This window comes from Panthera pardus, unplaced genomic scaffold (genome assembly GCF_024362965.1).
Source record: "Panthera pardus isolate Hobbes unplaced genomic scaffold, ASM2436296v1 HiC_scaffold_19, whole genome shotgun sequence".
NCBI classification, from domain to species: Eukaryota; Metazoa; Chordata; class Mammalia; order Carnivora; family Felidae; genus Panthera; species Panthera pardus.
Window position 1 is genome coordinate 19041657 of NW_026526754.1, and position 27528 is coordinate 19069184.

Genomic DNA, 27528 nt, shown 5'->3' on the forward strand with positions numbered 1-27528 from the left:
TTCAGTGTCCCTCAGTGATTAGAGTCAGCTGCTCCCTTGGGGTGCCACTGGCAGGTCGGGGAATGGGGTGTGTGAGCACCCCGGCTGGGACACCAGAATGAGACACAGGGGCTGCGGGAGGTCGTCTTCTCTTTCTGGGCACCACCCATGCAGGACCCTTGGAAACCAAATGGTGGGAGCTTTGGTGGCCCCGTGACTGAGGGACCGTCGACCTGAGGAGAGTCGCCAGTTACCCACTGCAGAGGTGTGTGTCCCATGGCTCGGCCCGGGTCAGCAGGGGGCCTCACTCACCTGGGCCGTGGGTGTGAGCTCCTCACTGTGGTGGGTCACCTCTCTCAGAACCTGGGCCAGCCCTTGCACCTTCTGCATGTCCCCCAGGGTGGCGGTGACCGCAGACAGTGACCCCAGCACGTGCTCTCTGACCTGATGCAGAGGGAGGAAGAAGAAATGTAATTTCTGTCTCAGAAAGATTTGGGGTCACAGCAAGTGACCAGGCTCATCTGGGGTTTTCCAAAGCCCGCAGACCTCTGTTTGCTTCATAGGTTGTGTGGTGGGCCGAAGAATGGCCTCCCAAAGATGTCCACATCCTAATCTCTGAAACCTGTCAGTATGTCACGTCACATGGCAAAAGGGACTTTGGCAAAATCGCTTTGGAGTTTTAATTAAGTGAGAGGTTCTGAGATGGGAGCATATCTGGATTAACCAGGTGGGGCCACTGTCATCACAGGGGTCTTTGTAAGAGGGAGGTAGGAGGGTCAGAGAGAAGGAGATGTGTGGGTGGAGGCAGAGGTGGAGAATGGGGGGGGGGGGGAAGGAAGGAAAAGGAAGTGAGGAGGGGAAATTTGGGGAGGGAGGGAGGAGGGAATGAAGGGTCTGAAGATGTTGAGGTGCTGGCTTTGCAGTTGGAGGGAGGAGTGGAGAGGCTTCTGGGGACTGTGTCTCCTAAGCCACAGAGCCCTTACAGGGGCCAGGGGCCGGCCTTGATAGCTACACACAAGAACTAAGAATATAATTTCAGCACTTGCCCCATAGAACTTTCTGCATTGATGGAAGGTCCTGTCTCTGTACCATCCACTCACCGAATGCAACTACTGAGCCCTTGAAACATGACCAGTGCAGCTGGAGAACTGAATTTTAAACTTTGTTTCATTTTAATTCATCTCAGTTTTTCTCTTTTCTTTTTCTTTCTTTCTTTTTTTAATTTTATTTTAGAGAGAGCATGAGCAGGGGAGAGGGGCAGAGGAAGGGAGAGAGAGAGAGAGAGAGAGAGAGAGAGACAGAGAGACAGAGAGACGAGACAGAGAGAGAGAGAATCTTAAGCAGGCTTCCTGCTCAGTACAGAGTTCCCACAACCCCTGGGATCATGACCTGAGCCAAAATCAAGAATCAGATGCTCAACTGACCAAGCCACCCAGGCGCCCCATTTTAATCCATTTAATTTAGCTGTGAGTTCCTAGATAAGCGAGGGGCAACCATTTGGCACAGCCCGGATCTGAGTGAACAGTCCTCTGTGGCCTGCTTCTCACGGCTCACTCAGCCTACCTGTCTGACGGCCCTTCATGGCAGCTGCAGAGTTTGAGCCTGCCTGCTATTAAGTCAGGATGCATCCAGGCTATGGCTTGGATGGAGGAAAGAAAAGGCCAGTGTATGAGGGGACTCTTGTCAGATGTTCTGGAAGGTTAAGTCATGTTTGCCTCTGTGGATCTTCCCTCCTTCCTTGGTCACTGTCCTGGAGGCAGCTTCCATGGAGATGCCCCTGGCTCCTGACTCTGTCAGTGGACTCATGCAGCAGGAGATGAGAGGACTGGAGGAGAGACAGCTAGAAGCTATACTCCCGGTGCCTCCCTGCCAGTCCACTGTGGTTGGTCAATGGCCTCATTCTTCAGAAGCCACTGCTTGTCCCAGGGAGCCCCTCCACGTGCAGCGGCTCCCTCTGGATTCTGTTCACTTCAGGCTGAGCCCAACTTTTATCAACAGAGCCCTTCTTAAAGTCTTCTCAGTTACCGCATTAGAGTTTCACACCTGCCTGCTGCCAGGACCCCACTTTTTCATGAGGAGACCCTGGGTCAGGCTGCCTAGTCTGTGTGCTCAGGGGACCACAGGACATCCAAATGCAAGTCTACCATGGGTAATGTTCAGAGTAAAAGCAACCAAGATTGAGAACCAGGTGGTGGGTTGTGGGGGTGTATGGAGGTACTAATGTGAATTCGGAAGGGGTGAGAGGCTTGGGAGGGCGGGAGGTAGACTGGGGAAGAGTCAGTCTGCGTTGGAACCCCGTCTTCACCACCTACTTAGAAATGTGGGCCTGGGCAAGCTGTTCAAATCCTCTTTCTCTGTTTCCTCTTCTGTAACATGGATGGGGATCTCACCATTGACCTTGTAGGGCTTTAACGAGGATTACATATCCATGAAGCTCTTGGGGCTGACAGCACCTAGTAGGTGCCCAATAAACGTCATTTATCTATAAGTAATCACTATGACAACCACCACTTCTTTGTATTAAGTCCTTACCACGTGTCCTGCACCATGCTAAGTACTTTTCTTGCAAACCCTTCAGGGAACCAGAAAAGTCTTTCTTTTCTTCTTCATGCCCAGCAGGTGTATGTGCTACTGTGCGTGTGTGTGCATGTGTGTGCACGTGCACCTGTGTGTACCTGCACCCACACGTGCCTGCACTCATATAGCAGGCACCAGGAGTAGAGGTAATCGTATGTTCTACAATAGTTGTTTATCGTGTCAGGTTGTAACACACGAAATGGCCATTTTGTGGATTAAAAATGGTTGAATGTTGGTAATTTCAAGTGGTTTGACCTAACCTTATCAGGTAAACACTATTTATCATCCCCATTTTCCAGTGGCGAACCTGAGGCTTAGGGAAGTTCATTCACCAGCCTGTGACAGTATAGATGGAAAGTGACAGAAGTGGGATGACGTCTAACGTCTGACCCCAACCCATTAACCATATGACTGGGGCCAGGCCACTTTTCTCCTCTGGCCTCGGTTTTGTCGCCTTTTGACAGGAGGGATTGGAGCAAGACTCTTAAATTCCTTCCTTCCCCAGAAGGCTTTGACTCCAGGAAGAGCAAGGAAAGCAGGTTTCCATCACTTCAGGTCACTTAGTGAAAGGACCAGAAGAGGGAGGTGACATCAACAGCTCAGGAGATGCCAAAGTCTTCTCCACAGCTCCATAAGTTCCACTCCCCACCCCAGACTCCGGGGCCCCAGTGGACAGTGTAAAAGGGGCCCATCTTGAGCACCTTCTGTCTGACGTCCACGTTCAGCAGCCGCCTGCAGCCCCGCCCCTGGCACTCCTGGTCCAGCACCGATGCCACGGCCCTGGCCAGCTGGAAGAGCCGCTCGGGGTCCCGTTCGCCTCGCAGAGCGGTGGTGATGTTCTCCACCACTGCAGCCTGGAATGCCACATTCTCAACGTGGGTGTCTCCAAGTCCCACCTGACCGGGAAACAGGAAACATGCTCAGCGCAGGGAAGCCCTGAACTCACCAGTCCTTGTTCCAGAATCCGGAGCCTGAAGTCGCAGTCTCCACAAGGCAGGCCAGAGCAAGACGGGAAGGCTTTGCACGTGGCCTGGGGTCTCTCCCGAGGCTGAGGGCAGCTGGGCGCGCTTGTACCAGGCATCCAACGGCCACTGAAACCAAGCCTTGGGCAAGTCGCTGCTTCCCCCTCACTGCCCTCCTCATAGTTCCCCCAGTCCCTTCCTGCTCCTCCTGGCCTCTCACCCTTGAAATTTACCCAGATTTAATCCAGTCTCTGCCATGTAGCCCTGATGGCTGATTTTGGCCCTCCTCCCTTTGGACTCTGATGGCACTGGTCTGACTCATCTCTGGGTCCTCCTGCTCCAAGCCTCCAGGGCATTACTCCAGGGCACTGTTCTGGCCACTGAGATATAAGATCTACAAAGGTAGTGACCATGTTCACAGCTGTGTCCCCAGGGCCTGGCACAGAGCAGGTGCTCTGAAAATACTAGTTGAAGGAATGAATGGATCAGTGATTCATATGGTCATGCCCTTAGCTCCCTTCAACCCAGCCACCCTCTTGGGGAAGTTCAGTTGGGTAACAAGTTTTCTCAGGAAAGAAACAAAGGCTGCTGCCACCTACCTTCACCAGTGCATGGGCCTGTTGTTTGTCCCCTGCCCGATTGGACACAAAAATGACCACTGTCAGCATGAAGTCATTGTTTACTTTTCCAAGTGGCAGATAAACTGACTGGAGGGCAGGTTCAGAGCCACAGTGTAGACAAGAACCTGGTAAATGGAAACTGAACAGTTAGGGTGGCATCTCTAGGCCCTGGGGAGACAGGAAACCTACCAAGTTAGAGCCTGATGACAAGGACACAGAAGCCACAGCTCATAAAGACGTGGCAAGCACTCAACGACTCTGTGCTTTCAGAGAGACGACAGCCATCTATACTGATCCCCTAGTCTCTGTAGGTAATTGCGTGCTGCTATGACTTTGGAATAATTTTACTAGAATCCATAAAAAATTTAAAAAAAAAATTCCTCTTTACAGGTTTACAAAGAAATTCAAGAGGTAAACCAAGTTACAAAAAGGAGGAGGAAGAAGAAGAGGGCAGGAGGCGATCTTAAAAATTATCTCAAAACATCGAAGCTCACTCAAAAGTCACTTCCTGTACAAAGCCTTCCCAGGTTGGTGTATCTAAACAGCGCCCCTGTCCTATGTCTTTATTTACCAACGGTCTCCACCACTAATTGTAACACAGTGAGGTCAGGGACTTGCCCTGTGGAGTTTACTACTATGTATCTAGCACCTGGAAGAGCCTGACGTGTAATAAATGTTTATTGTTGAATGAATGAATGAATGAATGAATGCACATCTTTCCTATCCTTAAAGGAGACCTCCCCCCTCAGTGGAATCACTAATCATTGTAATGTGCAGACAATCATGAAGTTACTGAATTTTAACTCAGAGCTGAGTTTTACATGGTTTCACTTCCCTGCCCCTTTGCTCACCTGTGTGAGCAACCAGTTGGAACAACCAGTTGGAATTAGAGCAGCTAGCCGGCCTCCATCTGGGGGGGATGCAGGTTCGACATGGAATCTACTTGCCTTCCATGAATTGACTCCCTCCAGGTTCAGACCCAGTCACAGCCATCTGAACATCCCTGCATTCCACATCTGCTTAACTGGCACCCCAAGAAAACCACCCTCCTCTGGGTCTCAGGATTGCTTGTGTCCACCTTTCTCTAGTCGAGGCCTTCAGTGGTCACACCTCTGCATATTCTCATCCATTTAACCCCCTCCATGTCTTTTATGCCAGGGCAGAGGTCATTTTGGCCTCTATAGCCATTGAGGAGATATCGATGGGGCCAGCTTCGCCTCTCCCTGGGTGTGTGACTGGGTCAGTGTGCCTGGGGTGGGGCTAAGGTGTAGTTGGGGGAGGTCTTCATTCTGCAAACGTCTCTCACACATGGAACCTACTTTTTGCAGCTCCCAGAGGGAGACAGGCCCCTGTTCTGGGAGAAACGGAGCCTAGCAGCTCAGGGGAGAGCACAGCCCTGGGCCAGTACCTGACTCCAGACAGAAGCAGTACTCCAGGGGGCCCAGGGCCGAGGATGTGTCGCAGAAGATGGCGAAGCTTGTCAGAACGGTACCCTCCTCCGGAGTGATGGTGCAGGTGGGCACCTCGGGGGGAGACACAGAGCCGATCACATAGGTGTCCTCCCCATAGACATGCCCGGTCACTGCTGGGGAGTGAAGACAGAGGGTGTTTGGGGGGCTGTGTGAGTCACCCGAACTCCACCATGCTTCAGGATCACCCCGGTAGCTTGTTAAACGTGCAGGTTCCCAGGCTCCTCTCCTGACCCCCAGCCTCAGGCTTCTCTGGAGGTTCTGGGGTGGGGCCCAGCAATCTGCACATCTGCCAACTTCCCCTAATGCAGGTATCCTGGGGTCTCACTTTTGTGGGACTCTTTTTTTTTCTTTAATGTTTATTTATTTTTGAGAGAGAGAGATTGAGAGAGAGAGAGAGAGAGAGAAAAGAGGGGGAGGGGCAGAGAGAGAAGGAGGCAGAATCCAAAGCAGGTTCCAGGCTCTGAGCCGTTCAGCGCAGAGCCCAATGTGGGGCTCGAACCCAAGAACCGTGACGTGAGACCGTGACCTGAGCCAAATCGAACACTTAACTGACCGAGCCACCCAGGCACCCCAGGATCTCACATTTTGAATGTCAGTTTTTCATCTGTAAAACAGGGCTAATATTAGCAGCTTCCTTGCAGTTGTGGTGATGAGGAAGTATATTGGGAAATGAAAGGATTTGCTCAAGATCACGGAGCTAGTAGGAAGGGCCACAGCCAGAATCTAGAAACGGGCTGACCCCACCCAAAGCCACGCTCTTTCCAGGCCTCCACAGCACCGCGAAGAGCCCACAGTTACCTGCACCAGCATCCCTCACCACCTGATACTTCAAAAAGAGTATGTGCCTGGAAGAGCTGGGCATGAAGAGAATTTTAATCGGTTAAAATGAATTCCTTAGCCTAGACCTAACTCAGAAAGTTTGGGGCAAGCCTTGGAGTGTGCGTTTTAAACCAGTATCCCTGGTTGTCCCAGTGTGGGTGGTCCGTGGGCCACTTTGAGAAAAACCGAACCAACTGAATGCATCTGGACGAGTAATCCCCCATTGTTTGTCTTTTTGAGAATCTGCATTTCCCACCTCACTGGCTTGTTTAAGGTGAGAACCACGTGGCAGGACACGCAGACCGCACCAGAATCATCTGTCTCATCCACCCTGCATAGTGCAGTTCGGAGGCGGGAAATGAAGGCACGGAGAGTTTAAATGCCTTGCCGCCAGCTAGAAAGTGGTGGCGATGGGGCTGACACCAGAGTCTGCATGTGGCCCTTGACCCTGCACTGATGTCCCACTTTTCTGGGTTTCTGAGTTTGCCTTGGTTCGCTTTCGGCAGACAGGCGGAACCCATGCTGGGGCCTGCGGGGAGCCTTCCGCACCTGTGGCTCTGATGCGGAGGGCCTGGCCCCAGGTCTGCAGGAAGGAGCTGTTCAGCCGCAGCGTGGACGTGTTGCTCTGAAGGAGGATTAAAGCCCTGGGCCAAAATCCTTGAAGTCTGCAGGCGGGAGGGAGAGGCTCTGCCTGAAAGAGAACACCACCCAGAGTCCCTGAGGCTGCAGCCAGGCTGCTGGACCTCCGCAGGCAGTGGCTCCTTACCCTGGGGAGGCCTTCCAGATCTGTCTCTGCGGCAAAGGCACTTCCCCAAGTCAGCCCAAAGACCCAATTTCCAGCCTTGCTTAGGTGATTGTCTGAGGTCAGTTTCCCTTGAAGGAGAACCTGAGATGGGGGTTCATGGGCAGGTCATTTCCTGCGGGAGGGCCCTTGGGAGAACCAGAGGGGAGAGGGAAGCAGAGTAGGGCACAAAATGAACTAGGCAGGGAAGTGATTTCAGGAGGTGTCCAGCCAGCCTCAGCCCGATCCCACAGGAAGTGACAGCCACACCACAGAGGTTGTCAGAGGCAAGGGGCCTGGGCCATTAGACACCCCCAGCCATCGGTTATTGGCCAGCGGTCACTCCACAGCAGCTGGGGACCATGCACCAGCCTAGTAAGAGGGACCAGGCTGGGGCACCCGTAGCGTCTGCTGTGATGTTTCTCCATTGTTTTTGCTCCCTTGCATCCATTCTCCCTTCTGACCAATGCTCTGGGTTTCCTCTGGGGAACACCCCCAACCCCCACCCTCCGGGGTGCTCAGTACTGGGCATGCGACACAGGTCTGGTCAGTCAGAGTGGGTGATTGCCAGTGTCCTTACCTTCTCCAGCGAGGTGTCATCTAAATACCAGTTGAACACGGCCCCTGGGGAGCCGTCCCCCATGGTGACTCTGAGCACAGTGTCTTCCCTGGGGTTCCCAGGTCTGCAGTTCTCCTCGCAGCTGAAAGGGAGACAGAACGCAGTGCGGAAGCTCACTCAGGCCTCCTGGGCTGGTCTTTTGTCCAGTTCTTCTCAAGTCCTTTGAGAAGGTGGCACAGGGCCTTTCTTCTGGTGGAAGATGGAATAAAGGCAACCCCTGCCCCAACCCAAACCAGGACCTAGTGTTGGTCAAGGAGAGGACTTGTGCCTGACCGAATTCCCACTTCATTCAGTGTGCAGGACAGTGGTGTGGAACGTGCATGAAGTCCAGGGTCCTCAGATCCTGTCCCTGTCTCTTGTTTTTTTTTAATTTTTTTTTTTTTTAATTTTTTTTTTTCCAACGTTTTTTATTTATTTTTGGGACAGAGAGAGACAGAGCATGAACGGGGGAGGGGCAGAGAGAGAGAGGGAGACACAGAATCGGAAACAGGCTCCAGGCTCCGAGCCATCAGCCCAGCGCCTGACGCGGGGCTCAGAGCCTGACGCGGGGCTCGAACTCACGGACCGTGAGATCGTGACCTGGCTGAAGTCGGACGCTTAACCGACTGCGCCACCCAGGCGCCCCTTTAAATTTTTTTTTTAATGTTTATTTTTGAGACAGAGAGAGACAGAGCATGAATGGGGGAGGGGCAGAGAGAGAGGGAGACACAGAATGGGAAGCAGGCTCCAGGCTCTGAGCCATCAGCCCAGAGCCTGACACAGGGCTCAAACTCACGAACCGCGAGATCGTGACCTGAGCCGAAGTCGGACGCTCAACCGACTGAGCCACCCAGGCGCCCCATGTCCCTGTCTCTTGTGAACAGTCACCTTGTATGAGTCACTTAAACTCTCTGAGCCCAAGTTTCCTCACCTGCAAAATGGGGAGTTAAGAACGATTTCTGTGACTCCCTCTAGCTCCAATAATAAAGGAATACTGTGGTTTTATTGCCTGCGTGCCACAGGTTATAAATGATTTGCATCGTTACTCCCTCATCCAGTGCTTACCACAACCCTAGGAGCCACATGTTAGAATCCCCTTGTCAGAGCCAGAAAACCTGGCTCATGGAGCTGGTGTGATTTGTTCCCGGTCACACGACTCTTGAGTGGGGGAGGGTAACACAAACCAGCATGTCTAGGTTCGATTCCAGGGCCTTCTCTATAGCATCCCGCTCCCTCCCTTGAGCCAGTGAGAGATCCCTTTGGCACCTGCCGTGGGTCCAGCCCATCCCTGGGACCTCTCAGTTGTAACTGCATAGCAGCTGGCAATCTCCCTCCTGTCTTCATGTCTGTCCTAACACCGGTGTGCTGGACATTCTCTATTTGTCCCCACAGCCTGCTCTCCATCAACTCCGTGGCCCTGGGCACTAGGAGGCTGATCTCTGTGGACTGTGTCACCCACATTCCTGTGCCAGCTGGCTTCTACTTGCGTCCAGCAATGGGAGGCATTGGCTGGGGATCAGAAGGTAACAATGGGAGGGCGGGAGGGTATTTATTCACCACGGTCCCTGCTCCTTAGCAGGTGGGCTGCTGTTGGCAGTGGCTGTGCTCCTCCAACCAAGCCCACAGCTCCTGTTGGGGGCCGCCTCCCCTACAGCTGCAGCTCCCAGGGTTCCCGGGACACCATCCCCCTGCTTACCTCTGTAGTCCTCAGAGGGAGAGTGGCTTCCTCCTGTTGTAGTCCTGAACTGTCATCCCTGGCTTGTTCCCTTATCCCTGCCCACGTCTCTCTGTCTGGGCCCCACCCGATAGACCAAGCCTCCTTCAACCTTCACGTTGATGCAAGAGCTCAAGCAATCTCCCTGAGCCCGCTCCTGCCCTCCTCCAGCCTGCTCTCCACCCTGCTGCCACAGCGTTCTGTACTACGACAGGTCATGTCCCCAGCCTGCTTACAACCCTTGGGTGGCTTTCCAGAACTCTTCAGAATCATGTCTTTATTTATAACCCACACGGTCCCACCAGAGCCAGGCCCTGCCTGTTCTCCTCGTTTCTTCTTGCCCCTCTGTCCCCCTCCATATGAGCCACACCAGCCTCTTTCACTTCTGGCTTATTCTGTGCTCCTCCCTTTGTCACCCATATTCCCTCTCCAGCCTCCCTTTTGCTGCCAAGTTAATTCCTCTTCCCCCTTCACATCTGGGCTGAGGAAGCCTTCCCTGCCCTGGCTCTTCGGTCAACGGTGGCCGAAGGGACATCATTGCTGCGGGAGTTTGCTCTCGTGCCCCCACCTGACTCGAGGCCTGAGTTCCAGGGGTGCAGACACGTAGAGACACTGCTCCTCCCGGTTCTCCAGCTCCCCGCCCCTCCAGGTGGCCAGGCGCAGGGTGACAGCGGAGCTGGGTGGTGGCAGGCAGGACGGAGGAAGCACCAGCTCCCCCTGGTCCACACGGAGCAGCTGTCTCTCAACACAGTAGCTCCACTGGGCCCAGCAACGTCCTGAGAGAGAGGGGCAAAGGCTATGATCATCCAAGGACGCTTCCGGTCTGGGTTTTTAGAAGAAAAGAATCATAGATAAGAAAAGCAGCTCCAAAGAGAGAGTTTGATTTTTAAAAACACTCTCACTTGCAGGGTGCAAGGATGCCACTGCAGAAGGATGCTTCTGGGGAAATGAGCCGCCCTTCACCCTGACCCTGAGCAGACCTGCAGGGTCTGTCTGCTTCTTCGGCACCAGCGACCTGCACTGAGGACAGGCAGGCATATAGTAGGGGAGGGGGGCGGGGATATACAGCTCTGCCTGGGGGAGCATCCAGGACAGCTTCCTGTCCCTGGTGTACCTCTCATACCACGTGGAAACAACTGTCCTAAACTGTATGTCCCTGTGGGTACACTAGGCATCCGGCGGGCCGTTCTCCCCATCTGGGAGGACACACGCCATCTCCTGCTTTATGATACTGGCTCAGTAAGTCTCTATCCCTCGCCCTTCATCTGTGTTGATCGATGTTTACCCATCAGTCACCTTGCTCCCCCTGCCCCGAAGTTTGGTAGTCATTCACGGGATGTGACCTAGGGTCAGGCCATCAGCTCAACCACCCAAACTGTATACCTGTATCCTCTGTGAATTCAGATAGTGAAAACTAATATTCCAAAGAATGTCCTGAGCACCTACCAGTGGATATCAAAAGGCTCTACATTTTATATGACTTGACCCAGTTATTCCATTTCTTGAAATTTATTTTTTATTCTCAAAACTTACTTCTGAAGGTAACCACAGATGCAGATAAAGGCAGAACTACAAGGATGTTCATTACAATGTTGTTTATATACGGGCAAATAATTCCGAATAACCTACGTGTCCAAAAACAGGGTACCAGTAAATAAGTGACCATACATCAACTTTGACAGTCTATTATGCACTTACTCTCTTATGAAATCAAGATAGAGAAGATACCATGGCATTAAAATATGGAGGATGTATTGTTCAAAGAAAAAAAAGCTCATAAAAATAGTAAGTGTGATATGGATGGCATTCATTTCCAAAAGAATGTGTACGTAGCTAGGATGTATCCCTATAAAGCAGGACAACCATTTCTAAGAAGTGGGTACTGGCGCTGTCCTCGTGGTTTGTCAGAAAATGCCTCCTCGCTTCTAGACTCTCCCAGTGACATACCCAGCAAGGGCAAGGAGGTGACAGGAGGGATCCACCCAAAAGGGAGGAGTTGTTTTGTTTTGTTTTGCTTTGTTTTTAGCACTGATGTTGTTTGTGGGGAAAATAAAGCCTATTGACTTTTAGGGTTAATTCTCTCAATGCATCTCTGTGTTGCTGCCTTTAGGGCTCCCTCTGCCTTGGTTTGCCACTGCTTTCCCCCAACCCCACCCCACCGCCCCCACCCCACACCCACCACCTCCCATTTCCATGGGATTTTCAATCTCTGGCACATGCAAAGCACACAAAATGTCAAGGATAAGTAATGCCTGTGTGAAGATTTAAAAAAAAAAAAAAAAAGCAAAGCTGACCTCTATCCATTACTTTGTGGTGAGATAGGACAGTTCCAGAGCTCTAAGGCCACCTACCGCATGACCACTGGAAACGTAAATCCTTGTCCCTGTCTGGCCAGCCCAGAGTCACGGTTGTGAAAGGATCCACATACTGGCCAGGCTCCGCGTACACCTGCCTGTCCCCTTTCTCTCTCTGCAGAAAAAGCAGCTGGCTGGTGAGATGCCCCTCCACAATTGGTACCCTGCCTTCTTCCCCACAGCAGTCTGTGCCAAGGGTAGTCGCAGCATAGGGCACAGAATGGAGACAGACCCTATCTGATCCACCTGGCTCTCCTCTGGAGATGGGTCACTGGGTAAGTAACTTTAGTCTGAACATGGGCTCAGTGCTGAGTGTCCATCATGCTTCCAACTGTTACCAGGGCCTGCTCTGGGCCAGGCCCCATGCTTGATGCCTAGAGATACAAGAATAGAGACCTGGGCTTTGCTCTTCAGTCTAGGAAGGAAGATGGACAAAGAAACTGATGACTAAAACACAGAATTCTAGCTGCTACAGGAGAGGGGGGCCCAGAGAATTATGAGAACGTGTAAGATGGAGGCAGTAGGTTGAGAACATCTGCTCCTCTGAAGAAAGTTTGATAGCATTTGATGCCTGGGTTGCTGCGGATTAAGTGAGAGAAGCTAGTGATGTCCTTCCTCTTTCGTCTGGTGCAGAGGAGGACACAGAGCTGTGACCTCTGTAAGGTGGGCAGCCAGTGTCAGGACAAGCTTCCCCAGAGAAAAAGACTACAGAGCTGTTGTGAAAGAGGAGGAGTGAGGGTGAGCTGGGCAGTAATGGAGTCTGTGGGTTCTAGGAGGAGGGATTGGCAGGCATATGGTGTGTTCCTGGAGTAAGTTCTGGCAGGACCTATCAAACAGCTGGGCCTAAAGGGCTTAGTCTGGTGTAACAGGAGGCTACATGGCAAAACTCAACCCCTTGTAGTGTCCCATGGCCTAAGAATAAAACCCAAACCCCTGTCTTGGCACCTAAGACCTCATGTGATCGGGCCTCTGTCCATCTCTCTGTAATCTCCTGTATGCTCTCCCTCCCTGCCCACAGGCCTCAGGACACTTCTAGCCTCGGGGCTTTCATATCTGTGCACCCAGAAAGCTCTTGTTCTGCTTTCCAGCAAGGCTGACCGTCTTATCTTCAGGTCTCCACCTGAATGTCCCATTCTACGAGGCCTCATCCGATCACATTTGCTAGGCCATGCTGTGTTGGTTGTCACTGCACCCTGTTGCTTGTAGTTAAACACTTACCACAATTCCTAATTACATGCTAATTTGTTTGGTAATTTCACCCACTAAGCTCCAAGAAGGCAGGGGCCACAGCTGTTTATTCACCTTTGTGTCCCTAGTCCCTAACACCAAGCCTTGACATTGTAAACGCATAGTCTTTGTTATGCATGGACAATGTCAACAGCAAGGAGTCGGGCCTTAGTCCTGCTGTAAAAACTGAGGAACATGGGCCTGCTTCCTCATTTAAGCATTAACAGCTATAAATTTCCCTCTGAACATTACTTTAGCTGCATCCCACAAATTTGGATAGATTATTTTATCATTAACACTCAAATATATTTTAATTTTCCTTGTGAACTTTTTTTTTGATCCTACTGATTTTTTTTTAAGTGTGCTCTTTAATTTCCGAGATGTCTAAAAGGTGTGTACGTATCCCAGATATCTTATTACTGATTCATTATATAACACTGTTCTGGTTGGAGAACATGCTTTCTGTGATTTCAGTCCTTCTGGATCTCTTTTCAAATGGAAGAAACCTCCATGCCTCCTAGTACTCTGGCTATTAGCACCAATAAGCCAAAACTCAAAACTAAAGCAGAGTTTTCAGATATCTTTTTCTCGTGAGGTTAAGTGTTTAAAAAACAAAACAAAACAACTCACATTCTTTCTCTTGGCATTTGTTCCAGATGGTTCTCGCACACTGGAAGGAGCTGTGAACACAATGAGAACAGGCGTCAGACTTTGGTAGGTGTTTATAAGGTTACCAAAGGGCAGAGTCAGAGGGTGTGCTGAAGATGCCCTGGGGAGATCCACCTGTCTTGGAAATGAGTTAGGGAAATTTGGCAAACATTCAGGTCATCAAAATGGGTAAACACCCAAACCATCATGTCCACCACTGGACTGAAGACACGTCTTCGGTTATTAAGAAAGAGTCAGGCAGTTGCCAGTGCAGATAAAACACGAGATTTAGAGATCAGCATGTGGCTGTATGCTGTTAATGTTTAACTACCAGTCGAAGGGTGGGGATGGGGAGCCCTGATGTGTACCATTTACTACTTCTGGTGGTGTTTGTATTCCCACGAAGGCAGGTTTCAGGCTACCGAGCTGACCTCAGTGATTATAGAGCAAGAGATGCACAGAACCAGCTCTGGCAAGCTGCTAGGGGCCGGCCTCAGCACACCACAGTGTATTTCTGGGTCTTCCTGTTGGCCTCTTACTGGCTGTGTGAGCCCAGGCAGGTTAGTTATTCTTTCTGGGTTCCTCACCCACGACAAAAGGCAATCCCTATCCTCAAGGCTCCAGGAGAGCTGACTGCTGTGTTTCTATACCATTGCATTGTAATCTGTGTACGTCTATAAAGAGGGTTAGTATAGCAAGGTAAAAGAAAATGGAACATGTACACTCAGTTGATATGCCCTGAAAAATCATCGAAATGTGAATATGCTAATGTCTAGTTAAAGTGTAATGATTAAGACAGGAATGTATTTTATCTGCACTGGCAGATCCGTGGGAGTCATTAGGCTCTCGTGTCCTGGTTAACATCTGGGTACTGTTGATCTTTACAAAATTCTCTCCCAGTGAATTCTCATTCTGAGAACTCTCACTTTGAAGGTCTATAAAATTATGTAAAGCAAAGCTAAGATGCCAGACACAGAGATTCCTTCTTAATCTTAAGGCAGATGGGCCAATAACCCGGAAGGAAGAAATCAAGAGAAGTAATTGCTGCCTCTGATCCTGCCATGAATTAGCTGAGTGACTTTTGGAAAGTCAGCTCACCTCTCTGGGCCTCACATTCCATAAGTGGAAAAGGAGGGCTGTGGACAATTGCACAGACATCTGATGGTTTTGTCCCCCATCCAGGCATCCGTGCCCCCTTGTTTTGGTAACAGCACTTACGGGCGATTCTTTCCCCCGGGAAACATCCCTCCCCTGCTCTCAGTCCTTGGTTTGGGTGACGCCACCCCTACAGCATGTTCCAGGTGGGCATGTGATCCTGGTCTCCCCAAACTGAATACCACTTTCCCCTGGTCTCAGTACTGGGTCCAGGAGGGAACATGAACCAAGCTTGGACCAGTAAAGGGGGCCTCAGGACTTGGGCTAGAAATGTCAGCAAAGAGGGACTCCTTCTCCCCTAGGGTTAAGTAAGGATTGAAGCCTGGGGCCATCTTGCTACTGATGGGAAGAGGGAATCAGAATAAAGCCAACATAGAACCAAGAGATGGGAAGAGGCAGATTTCTGACAATATTGAGTGACTGGATCTAGCTGTGCCTAAACCCTGGACTTTGCCTTTCCATTTCTTTCTTTCTTTTTTTCTTTCTTTCTTTCTTTTTCTTTTTTTAATTTTTTGATGTTTACTTATTTTTGAGAGAGTGAGACACAGTGTAAGCGGGGGGAGGGGCAGAGAGAGAGGGACACAGAATCTGAAGCAGGCTACAGGCTCTGAGGTGTCAGCACGGAGCCCTATGTGGGGCTTGAATTCACAAACTGCAGGATCATGACCTGAGCCAAAGTCAGACGCTTAACCGACTGAGTCACCCAGGCGCCCCTGGACTTTTCTTTTTGTGAGTTGATAAAATTTCCCTTTGAGTTGAGCCAGTCTGAACTGCTTTTCTGTCCCTTACTACGCAAAGAGTCCTGGCAAACACATTTGCTGTGGACTTTAAGCTACTGTTGGCTGCCTACCTACCAGCCATTACCCCACCCTTCTTCTTGGCTGCCAGAATCCACCTTCTCCCACAGAGCTGGAGGTGCTAGATACTTGCTTCCCAGCACCCCTTACAGCCAGGGTGGATACTTGCTGGATACTTGCTTCCCAGCACCCCTTAGAGCTAGGGTACATGACCCTGGCTGATGGCACCTGAGGAGAAGAATGCTGGGGACTTGTGGGGAAAACTTCCCTCCTAGTAACAAGAGCTACAGCGGGGGAAACGGGCTTGTGCAGCTGCTGGATGATTCTGGGTTGACCTGCGATGTTTGGAACCGCAGCAGCCATGTTGATGAGATGCAACCCTATGGGCAAAGCAGAAACTCTGAGGGTGGCAGAACAGAATAGCAGACTGAGCCTGGGTCCCTGCCGGTGACACTGGACCGCTGAACCAATCCTGGAACTACTTACCTCCTAACTTCTCAGTATGTGACATCATAACGACCAAACTTAAAGCCACCTAGGTTGGGCCTCCTGTTGCTTGGAGCCTAAAGCAGCAAACTCGGATGTTTTAGAATTCTGTAACAGCGGTTGAATGTTTTACTGTGTACATGACAGTGCTTTAGAATAACCAGAGAATTCTTAAAATCTACAGAGCAAGGTAAGCATTCAGAGCTCTGTTTTGAAGAGTCCCTCCCTGGATCCCGAGCAAGTGCAATGACCCAAACTGCTGGTCCTGAGTTTTATAGCCCCTTGCAGAAATTCCTTGCCTGAAACAGTGATGCTTCCAATTTCCAGACTCAGGTTTGAGAAGGCATTCCTCACCGTCACTGTGACCAGAAAGGTGCCTGTAATGCAAAAGGTAGAGACTTAAGGGTGTTGCAATAAATTGTTTAACTTGTGTTGAGACAGCTCTCCCAAGCTATGCTTCCTGGTCTGCTGACAGCGGCATTTGAATCTTTCATCCTGAGCATTTAATGGACCCCTGTTGTATACCAGGCATGGTGCAAGGCTCTGGGACACAGAGGTGAATGAAACATGGTCTTTGTCTCCAAGGTCCTTATAGTCTAGTATGCTTGTAGGAGATCAAGTGCCAACCATGGCAAGAATTGGCACGGGGGCATGTGGACATGTAGTAGGGAGTCACTGCACTGATCATGGTTCATGGCAAGGCTAAAGCTAAAGTTCAAAGGAGGAGTAGTGCTCATTGGTCAGATTAGAGAGGAGATTCCAGCAGAAGAAAGGACATGACAGGACTTTAAAAAGACTGAGGAGCAGAGAGGGGAGAGAAGGATTTGTAAGATTCAGGGTATGTGTGTATCCCACCCTCCTCCCTCATGGGGAAAGGTGGTGGGTGCTACCTTCTTTTCTCGTGCCTAGAGAGGAGCTCATCAGAGGGGACCCTGGGAAAGGTGGATATGTGCTCTTTCAGATCCGGGACCCCCATGGACAGGTTCCTTTCTCGTACTCTTGAAGGATGGTCTATGACGGGGTGGAGTGAGAGGGAGAGTGGGGGCAGGAAACGGCTGCATTCCTGCGTTTGGAAAACTACCGGTAGCCGGCCAAAGAAAAGGTGAGAATTTTCTGAGGACCAGATGTTTGTCTTGGTCCCCTCCCCAACTCAGGGACCTAGCAGGGGCCTCAGAAGCCCACAGAAGCTCCTGCAAGAGGCAGCTGCAAACATCTGCTGGGCTGGTGACCATTGGTTGGCAAGCAAGGCTGGCCAGGACCGGGCCAGCACTGACAAGTGAGGGTCTTCCTGCCCTACCTGGTGCCCTTCCCTTCCTCTTCACCCCCTTTATCTCATCCAAATCTGTTTTTCTTGTGGGGAAAAGAAGACTACTTACCATCTAAGAGTGAGCCAAAACTTCACAGGGCATGTAGAGATTTTATCTATTATCCCCTGCCAAGCGGCTTTTGTAGACAACAATAATTAATTTGCATTTGAATTATACCTATATAGTGTGTATGTTTTCCATTGTCATTTCATTTCACTCTGGATTCCTCTTGTTCCAAGCTGGACCTTTGATACCTGGCAAAGTTGTAATGGTTTTCTTCTCAAATCTGTCATTTAACCTATCTCTTTTGCTAAATCTGCTGCTTGAGGGCACTGTAGCCCCACCCCGGCACAGTATTTCCACCTCTCTTACCGACTTCTGAGATCCTTGGCGGGGAAGGTAGGCAGGGTTCTGGGTGGGCTGGGGACTCTGTGACCCTCATCACATTCCTGGCTGCTGACTTCACCACATTGCCCTGAAGGACTCTCTGTTCTCTCCAGATTAAATGCAGATGTCTCCTCTAGTCTCCTCCCTTGGTGGTGCCAGCCAGTCTGTCACCCTATCTCTATTCCAGCCGGCATCTTGACTCTTCCTCTCTTGTCCCTCCCTCTCCCACCCTTGTTTTTATCTCTCGCTCCCTGAAGGGCATGGACTGCAGGTCCCCCCTGAACCACACTGTCCTCTAGAAATGATGGAAAAATTGGAATCCTTCCAACTCTCCTCCAGTGGTTCTCAGTGGGGGAGATTTTGCTGCCCAGGGACAGTTGGCAATGTCCGGAGGCATTTCTCGTTGTACTTAGGAGGCTGGCGCTACTGATATCTAGTGGGTAGAGGCCAGGCATGCCAGTAAACACCCTACAGTGTGCAGGACAACCCCCACAGCAAAGAACGATCCAGCCCCGAACGTTAGAAGTGCCACAAGTGAGAACCCCTGTGACTCTAAGCTCTGAGGGCAGATCAGATGTCTCTTCTTATTGTATGCCCCAGGCTGGATGCCGTGAACCCCATTTGTGTTCAGGACACACAGACACAGGCTGGCGGGACTCTGGACACTGAGTCGGGAAGGAAAGAGGAGGGAAATTTGGGAGGAGACCCACCCACCCCAAATACCTTCAAGAGGAACTGCCACAGGGTAAATCCCAAATGGTCCCTGGAGACTCTCTTCTTCATGGGAGAAGGTTGCATTGAGTCCTGCCACTTCAAAGGTCAGCCTCTCCGGTGCGCCACGAGCCACCGAGACGTTGACCAGTAGGTCTTGTCCAAGCTCCAAGTGGTCAGAAGCCCAGGAGGCCCATAGCCCTGACAGAGGCTCCATGAAGGAGACTGTGATGTTCCGGGAGGGTGCAGAAGTGGTGTTGCTTGTGGCTCGGATCTCCAGGTGGTGCATCCCTGGGCCCATCCTTTGCTGGGCTGCTCTGTCCAGGGTCAGATTGTAGGGTAGCAGGCCGCTTGGTGTGGTGAACTCAGCCAGGGTTGTATTACCCAACAGCACAGTGTAAGTCACCCCTCTTCCTGTGTGGGGTGAGAGATATTTAAGAATGTTGGCAACAGCCATGCAGTAGATTGTACTGAGACGGTTGAGACCCAAGCTCCAAGGTCAGATTCTGGACATAGACATGGAGATGATATAGCCATAAAGACATGCGGAAGGATAGGCCCACCCCCAGGTCTTAACAGTGATAATCTCTGAGTACGGGGTTCATGAGCGATTTTTCTTTTTGAGTCCTCTCTGATCATCTGCATATTCTGTTCCGCGCTCTGCGTGTGTTACCCATAAACTTAAAGGTTTGTAATGAAAATATGAGGACATTTTGTTGACAGGTTTGTCCTTGGAGGGTGGAAGGCTAACACAGGAGCGTCTCCCAAGGCATGGCTGATTTTTATGCCTGAGAATTAGCCTCGAGTCTTGTCCTAAGCAGGAGCAGGTGAAGTCATTTCCTTCCACCTCCGTGGAAGACCGCCTCAAACCCTGCTCCACGGGAACACTCAGCCTGTTCACCTTAAGATGCGGCTCCCTTATAGGTTGGGGCCGGCTGTCCTACCTGGATGCTAAATACCGTGGTTGACTCTAAAAATCTGGTTTGAACCACCAAATTAGGATTCTTTGCAACAGAAGCCAAGCTAGGGTATTTCTTGTTTGAGCGATGACGATGCTAATGACGATGAGAAAGACAATGATGATGGTACTTTCTGACACTCATGCTTCCTGCTCCCTCTCCCCACACTTGGCAAACAGTAGGCAATTATGTTTGTAGGATAAAAACATAAATGAAGGATTATTTTAGGTTTCCCTGGTGCACATAGCAGCCGTCTTTGGCCAACAAGCATACCGAGACAGAGAGGAGCCCCAAGGACTGTTTAAGGACCCTGTGTTTAAGCTCCATCATATCTCTGCTGGGTGAGGCTCCAGGAGCTGTGAGGTCGGACTGAGCCATTTCCTCACCCCTGCAGCTCTGTGCCACGCGGTTTAGCCCAGCAGGCTTCTGTCCCGATCTCAAACCAGACCTGTGCCTGGAATAAAGATGCTGCCTCAGGTACGGGTGGGTCTTCATTGGTAGGGTCTCTACTGAGAAGAGGGATGATATTCAGAATGTTTAACAACTGAAACTACATGGGTCCCGACCAAAGAGGATGGATGTTGTGATAAATCAGAATGAACACTGTGACCAATCAGAGTAGATGCTGTGACCAATCAGAAAGGACGCTTTGACTAATCAGAATGGACGTGACCAATTAAAATGGCCTCTCTGACCAATCAGAGAAGAAACTGACCAATCACAAGGGACACCAGCCGTAACATCTGCTATGGCTGTGGCAGTACGTGTTGCTCCGTATCAGTCCTGATTGGGGAAAGCATCATTGTGCCAGGCTGGTCAACGCTGGCTCACTGAGATGGGCTCAGGCCCAGCTGGTAGCTCTCCCAGTCCTATTCAGGTTCCCTAACAAGGAGTGACTTGGAAATTCTGTTCTGATGGGACTGTGGGTAAAGAAGGGCATCGGAAGGCAGAGAGCTTCACTTAGCTTACTAGCCTTGTGACTTCAAGCCAATTTCTGAACCTTCCCTCCATTTCTTCATCTGTAAAATGGAGATAATAATAGTACATACTGGGTGGGCTAGCACACGTGGAGTACTCAGACCAGTTCCGGGCACGCACGAGGTGATAAATAAGTTGAATAGCTAAAAAACTAACTGGATACATGAGTGCTGTTAGTATTTATTAAAGCCTGGGAGTTGGATGGATAGATCTGGGGAAAATCGAGGTTGCTTTGACCTTGACCATTTCTGTAGACTCACCTCCATCAAGTACCACCTGAATCCACAGAGGTTCCCCGAAGACAGTGCGGCAGAGAGGGCTGGCTCCCAACGTCGACAGGCCGGAGCACCCAGTCACGCTGAGCCTTCCCGTCTTGTCTCGGATTGTCACGTGCTTCTGAGCCATCACATGCCACTCACTGGTTGTGCACTCGGCAAACACAATAAATTCCCCAGGGGCTGTGAACTGGTGGGTCACGTTGCTGCATAAACTGCCAGCAATAGTTAGTGTTGGCCATGTTGGGGACACACAAACACATGCATTCACACACGTGTGCACATATGTACTCACCTACCTTGCACCTCCCCTGCCCTGCAAAGATAAACAGGTGAAGAAAGAGATGCTACGTGACCAAGCCCTTGGTGTTCACAAAGGTTACGTTGAGATGTCTAGAGCAGGTGGGAGTGGAAGAAATAGCAGTGACCAATCAGGGAGTTGAATATTTGGTTACACGTCCTTTTTCTGCCATTTATTCCCTCTGTGGCTCACATAAATCCCCCTCGTCTGTAAAATGCTATGCCCCAGCCTACCTTTCTGAACCATATTTTCCCCATCTGTAAAATGGGGTCATATTCCAAATGTATCAGAATGATAGATGCTTGGCTTCTCATTTCGCCGAGGGAACTGATTGAAAATCTCCAATGTGGCCCATAAAGACCCACGTGACCTCCCTTCTTGACCTCACCCCCATCTCCTGCCACACCCCTCCCAGCTGTATGTCCGCTCTGCCCTCTTTTCGGTTCCTGGAATGTGCCACCTCCCGTCTGCCTCAAGGCCTGCAGGTGTGCTGTTCTTTGCTGGGAAGGCTCTCGGCTCGTCTGTCTGCTCACACTCATGCTCTTCCTTTGGTGCTCAGCTTAAACATCACCTCCTCAGGGAAGCCCCCCTTAGGTTCCCCATAAAGGCAATGCTGTAGCTCGGCTGCTTCTCCTGGGTGACACTCATTCCTTCTGTGCTTGCTCTGCCACTGGCATTCTTCCCCGCTAGGTCGTCTGCACAGACGGTGTCTGTCTAGATCTCCGTTATAAATCCGGCACCTAACACAGCGCCTAGCATGGAGGGCGTGCTGACAAATATTTGACAAATGAGCATATTTGTGAAAAGGCTTGCAAAACAGTAGCTGGATTTTTGGTGCCTGCCAAGAGTGAAGCCACCACCTGTCTCTTCCATTGATTACGACTTTAGGCAAAATTCAAAAAGAAACTTGGTGAGGACTCTGAAAAGTAAACAACAGCAGACAGATTGGGGAGGAAAGCCCAGGCTTTAAGAAGTACCCGTAAAGATGGGACTTTCCTATTTTGTGTCTTTTTTCTTTTTTAATCTCCTTTATATCTTGGCTTTGTCCCTAGGGTACATGTTTGTGACCTAGGGTCATGGAACTGCACAATGAATGAAGAAAACAAAAACCCCAAGAGAAATCCCCTCTGTTTAGCCAAGAGAACCAGGAAAAGAGACCCAGTGAGTCTGAGGGCACAGAAAATAATACCTGGTTTTGTTTTGTGTCATTTCTCTTTTTTTCTCTTTTGGCCATGCCCTAGGCTGTTCTCCCTCTTGGAGCTGCACTGACAGTGTAGGGTGATGCAGACACCTAATTCCCAAGAGAAAACCCATCTTTGTATCCAGAGGAGCCGTGAAGAGAGATGTGTGGGAGCTGAAGATTGTCGGGGAGACCCTGAAAATGAGAGATGTGGAGTGGAGGGGCCCCCACTTCCATGAACAACCCAGCACAAACTATGAGCTCACTCACATATTATGCATGTGCAAAGTAGAGCCAAAGACACACAGCCAAGGCTTTGTTTGAGTCAGACTACAACATAACAACATCCTGAGTGTCCCATGAGTGGGGCCAACCCAAACAGGTTTGGAAACGACACCAACATGGGAACCACCACTCACAGAAGGCAAGTCATAAAGTGTGGTCTGAACCTAACCAGGTGGGTTGCCTGCTAAAACAAAACAAAAATCTATTTTCCAGAGGATTTTAACTGGATCCAGAGTCTCAGAACCTACTATCAAAATGTCCAGAATATAATCCAAAATTGCTTGATGATACCCAAAGAATGAGGAAAATCTGACCCAATCTCAAGTGAAAACATAATAGATGTCAGCTTTCAGGTGACATCAGACAGACTTGGAATTATCAGACAGACTTGAAATCAGCCATTTCAGCCATGCTCCATGACATAAAGGTAAACCCTCTTTAAATGAATGGAAAGCCAGACATTCTAAGCAGAGAAACAGAAACTTTTTTTTTAATGAAAATTTTAGAAATAAACAGTATCTGAAATAAAAAATTCACTGGATGCTTGCAATAGCAGAATAGTGATGACAGAAAAAAGTCAGTGAACTTGAACAAAGAGCAAGAGAAAGTATCCGAGCTGAAGAAAAGATTAAATAAATTGACATCTTAATAAAATATTAAATTTTCAAAAGTGAGTAGAGCATCAGCAACCTGTGTGACAATATCAAAAAAGAAAGCAGTTGTGTCATGGGAGGACCAGTGAGAAGAGATAGATCGGTGTAGAAAAATACACTGAAGAAATAATGGGTGAAAACTTACCCAGTTTGGCAAAATACATACATGTAAAGATTCAAGAAACTCCATGGATCCCCCACAAAAGGGGAAAAGTTAAAACCATGCCCACACATACAGTAATAAAACTGCTGAAAATCAAAGGTAAAGAAAAAAAAAATCTCAAAACAAGCCTGAAAAATGACACATTGCATATAAAGAAAACAGCGATGTGACTGATTGTAGATTTCCCTTCAAAAGCATGGCAGTCAGAAGACAGTGACAACATCTTTAAATGTTGAAAGAAAAGAATTGTCAACACCTAATTCTATATCCAGCAAAAATGTCCTCCAGGAAGTGAAGCAAAATAAAGACGTTCTCAGGAATAAAGAAATCCTCTAAGAGAATTTGTTTCCAAAAAATCTACTATAAAAGAAGTGTTTAAGGGAGTTTTTCCAGCAGAAAAGAAATGATACCAGAGGGAAACTTTGAATTTCAAGGGTGAAGGAAGAACACAAGTAATGGTAAATATTTTGGTAAATTCATAGACTGGTAACATTTTGGTAAATTCAGGCCCCTCGTTGGGCTCTGTGCTGACAGCTCAGAGCCTGGAGCCTGTTTTGGGTTCTGTGTCTCCCTCTCTCTGCCCCTCCCTGGCTTGTGCTTGCTCTCTCTCTCTCTCAAAAGTAAATAAACTAAAAAAAAAAAAAAAAAAAGAGAGATTTTCAATATATGTAAATGTCCTACATATGACAACTATAATATAGAGGAGGGTGAGCAAAGGGACCTATATGCCAGTAAAGCTTCAACATTTTAATGAAGTAAAATATGAACTCCATATAGACTGTGAAAGGTTGGATATGTATATTGTAATCCATGAAGCAACTACTAAAAAAGTAATAAAAAGATCTATAACCAAAAAAGCTGATAGATATGTTAAAATGGAATGCTAAAAATATTCAAATAATCCAAAAGAAGGCAAGAGAGGAGAACAGAGGGAAAATGATCTTATAAATGATCTCAACACACCAATTGTTGTGCCAGATGGGATTAAAAAAAAAAAAGTCTCAACCATAGACTGTCTATAAGAAGTCCACTTTAAATATAATGATAAGGGGGCACCTGGGTGGCTCAGTTAGTTAAAGCAGCTGATTCTTGGTTCCAGCTCAGGTCATGATCTCATGTTTCATGGGATTGAGCCCTGCATTGGGCTCTGCACCGACAACACAAAGCCTGCTTGGGATTCTCTCTCTCCGATTCTCTCCCTCCCTCTCTCTCTCCCTGCTCATGTTCTCACCCTCACTCTCTCTCTCAAAATAAATAAATAAACTTAAAAAAATTTAATAAATATAATGACATGGATAGGTCAAAAGTAAAAGTAAAAAGTTTCACCAGCAAACACTAATCAAAAGGACGCTGGAGTAGGCTCTAATAACAGACCACGTGGATTTCAGAACAAGAAAACACTAACTCTTTTCAGTCACGGGAAGGATGGTTTTGAATAGCAAAATCTGGGCTGTTTTTCAGGGATCTTGCTGGGAAAAGCGACTCATTCCATTCCTTGAGCTCTCCTGCCAACTGAAAGTGCTCAGGAACGAAAGGCAGAGAAACGGACTTTTCCTGATTTGTCTCCCAGTGATCTCACTGGAGGCAGAAGACAGCAAAGTGCTTTTAGAAACTGCTGCCAACAAAGGGAAGATCTGCTCGGAGTACAAAGCAACAGAGGCAACAACCTAACATTTTTTGATGATCCTACGAGCTAGCAGTGCCATTCCTGGGTGCAAACCCAACAGAAATGCAGCAAAGACATGCGCTCCAATGTGCACAGCCACATAGTTTGTAATCGTCCAAAGGGGAAACCACCCAAAAGGACTACCAGCACTAGAAAGGAATAAGTAAAGCAAGGAATATCCATGTGATGGAATGTTCTACAGAAATGAGAACAAAGAAGTCACAGTTATACACAACAATATGGATACATCTCAAAAATGTACTGTTGAGAAGTCAGACAGAAAAGAGAATACACTTTATGATTCCATTTATAGAAGTTTCAAACGGGTCACACTGATCGACAGTGGTAGAAATTGGTAGACTTGGGGGCCCCGGGAGGACTCTTGGGAGACTGGTCATATTTTGTTTCTTGATCTGAGTACGAGTTACATGGGTGTAGACATTTCACTTTGTAGAAGTTAACTGAGTTGTATCTTTTTGTGCAGTTTTTTGTACATATTTATGCCTCAATAAAAAGTTTAAAACTTAGTCTAAGACACTGCCACTGATTTGCACATGCTGCTTTGATCGTTTACATTAATGGGATGTGGCTTTTCTTTAAAAAGAAAGAAAATGGGGAAGAGAGCTCACATTTTGTATCTTTGCTCAGAATGTCCAATTGTTAAGAATACCAAGGTCTGTACCATTTTGTTAATGTCACTCACAAGTTGCTAGCCAGCTTGGTGGATAAAGCCACCTGACCAAATTGGGCAGTGTGGTAGAATGGAAAGGGTAGAAAGCCGGAAGTAAGGTCTCCAGAGCTCCGTCAGTCACCTGTGTAACCTAATGACTCAACCACTCTGAGTCTCAGCTCCCTTGTCCATACAATGAGGTGAGAGCCATTCCTGGCTGGGTCGTTGTGAGGTTTAAATGAGACCATGGCTGAGTAAGTACCTGGTATGTGATAGGCTCAAATATTGTGGGGTTTTGTGTGTGTATGTGTGTATAATAGGATGGCGTTTATGCCACTTAGCCTCTTAAAAATAAAAGTAGTATATACTTCTGTAATATTAATATAATGGCAACAATTACCCATTTTTAAGAATCAACTCTGTGCCAATTATTTTCTTCTTTGTAGTCCCATTTAGCCCTTAAAATTACCCAGTGACTGTTAGTAACTCTTGCAACAGTATTAACAATCACAGATCATGTAGCCAAATGGCCTAAATATTCTTAAGTATCCTCTGTAGTGGATGTGAGTCACCCAGATTCTGCACTTCAAGGCCGAGGTCTGCCCCTCCCCAGCACTCTGGTGTGTTAGTGGCCAAGGGCTCACAGATGAATCCATCTCCAGGAATTCCCCTTGGCCAAAGGGAGCAGCCTCCCCCCCTCCTCCCCTGCAGGGTACCTTCCTGCATCCCATGGCTGCTCTGTGCCAGAGCACTGAGGTTCCACTCTCTTGCCTCAGTCCCATCAGGTCCCGGCTCTAGAGTTCTCTGTGGGGATGGGAAGGGCCTGTGTTGCTAGTGCATCCCATTGTACCTTCTGCCCCTGCTCCATCCTGGAACCCCCCTCCCCCGGGAAACCTGCTGTACCCCAAATCAGTTTCCTGGTACCCAACCTACATGTTCTCCTAAAAACAATTTCTCCAAACTGGCTGGCATATCAAGGCTCTTTATCAGCAGACTCCTTTTGAGTTTTCCAGCAGCATCTTTCATTTTCCCCCACATACCCCGAACTCCTGCTGTAACGCGAGGTGCTCGCAGTTACCTGAGGAGGCCACGCCCCTTCACATCCCTGTTGTCCCTTTCTCTACCTCCATAGCTCCTGCCTGGTTCCCCCGAAAGACTTCGGTCCTTTATGACCATAACCTTCCACATAATTCCTCTGAGCTTCCCAACATCCTGTGTACATCTAGGTCCCTCTAAATGTTGTTCTGTCTTACGAAATACCGATTTCCAGGGAAGCGGCCCCTCCAGATTCAGCTATGTGTGGAGGCAGCTCTGAATAGACCCCAAAATGATGGCAATCCCCTGATCTGTCGGTAGGTGGCGCTGAGACACCCAACGCTGGACAAGGACAAATTTCACTTTCGCAAATTGGTCCAGGAGGCACACAATAAATTACAGAAACGTGTAAAGTTTCCTACAACAAACAGTAAAGTAAAACAGCTTGACATTCAAATGAACACAATACATCGGGAGTGCAAGGCAAGAAGAATCTAAAGGAGAAATCCTTTGACTTTATTATGTTGTTTCTATTTCAGATTGGATTCTCCATTAGCTCATGTTTGTCTGCAGTAGAGATGAAGTGGCCCATTTAGGCCTTAGCTTATCATGACTTAAGCAAAAGTAGGATGCCGTACAAACACATAAAAGCACAGCGACATTCACGCAAGGTATGTGACTTCTGTGAACTTAAAATTCATGCCATTTTTAATATTCTAGGTTGAGTGCTGAGGCTGCTATTGCAGATAAGGAAGCATCGGAAATGGAT

General features: G+C 48.9%; 1 protein-coding gene and 3 long non-coding RNA genes across 13 annotated transcripts in view; 3 read left to right on the forward strand and 1 right to left on the reverse strand.

Moving 5' to 3' along the window:
- The window catches only part of LOC128778191 (uncharacterized), an 80376-nt gene extending 75719 nt beyond the window's left edge, over positions 1–4657 (forward strand). For all 3 annotated transcript variants that reach the window (XR_008423588.1, XR_008423590.1, XR_008423589.1), the window contains one exon: positions 4529–4657. This is a non-coding gene — a long non-coding RNA (uncharacterized LOC128778191). The remainder of the gene's footprint in view (positions 1–4528) is intronic.
- Positions 1–27528, reverse strand: part of LOC109245650 (polycystic kidney disease protein 1-like 2) — a 94571-nt gene that overhangs the window by 52467 nt on the left and 14576 nt on the right. The window contains exons 6-17 of the mRNA XM_053906694.1: positions 20792–21021; positions 18607–19008; positions 16489–16566; positions 13734–13783; positions 11874–11991; positions 10091–10298; positions 7791–7911; positions 6979–7120; positions 5547–5723; positions 4118–4263; positions 3258–3452; positions 292–423 (exon numbers count right to left, since the gene is read on the reverse strand). Of these exons, the coding sequence (XP_053762669.1) occupies positions 292–423; positions 3258–3452; positions 4118–4263; positions 5547–5723; positions 6979–7120; positions 7791–7911; positions 10091–10298; positions 11874–11991; positions 13734–13783; positions 16489–16566; positions 18607–19008; positions 20792–21021 (1999 nt within the window). The remainder of the gene's footprint in view (positions 1–291; positions 424–3257; positions 3453–4117; positions 4264–5546; positions 5724–6978; positions 7121–7790; positions 7912–10090; positions 10299–11873; positions 11992–13733; positions 13784–16488; positions 16567–18606; positions 19009–20791; positions 21022–27528) is intronic.
- LOC128778190 (uncharacterized) lies at positions 5546–24036 on the forward strand. Of its 3 annotated transcripts, XR_008423587.1 has the most exons (7): positions 5546–5653; positions 9201–9331; positions 10431–10509; positions 11998–12151; positions 13760–13817; positions 20786–21008; positions 22180–24036. It is a non-coding gene; the product is annotated as an uncharacterized LOC128778190 (long non-coding RNA). The 3 variants fall into 3 exon arrangements; XR_008423585.1 differs by lacking the exon at positions 20786–21008 and having other exon boundaries at positions 22349–24036; XR_008423586.1 differs by lacking the exons at positions 10431–10509; positions 20786–21008 and having other exon boundaries at positions 22349–24036.
- The window catches only part of LOC128778189 (uncharacterized), a 30423-nt gene continuing 26934 nt past the window's right edge, over positions 24040–27528 (forward strand). For all 6 annotated transcript variants that reach the window (XR_008423582.1, XR_008423579.1, XR_008423580.1 and 3 more), the window contains exon 1: positions 24040–27430. This is a non-coding gene — a long non-coding RNA (uncharacterized LOC128778189). The remainder of the gene's footprint in view (positions 27431–27528) is intronic.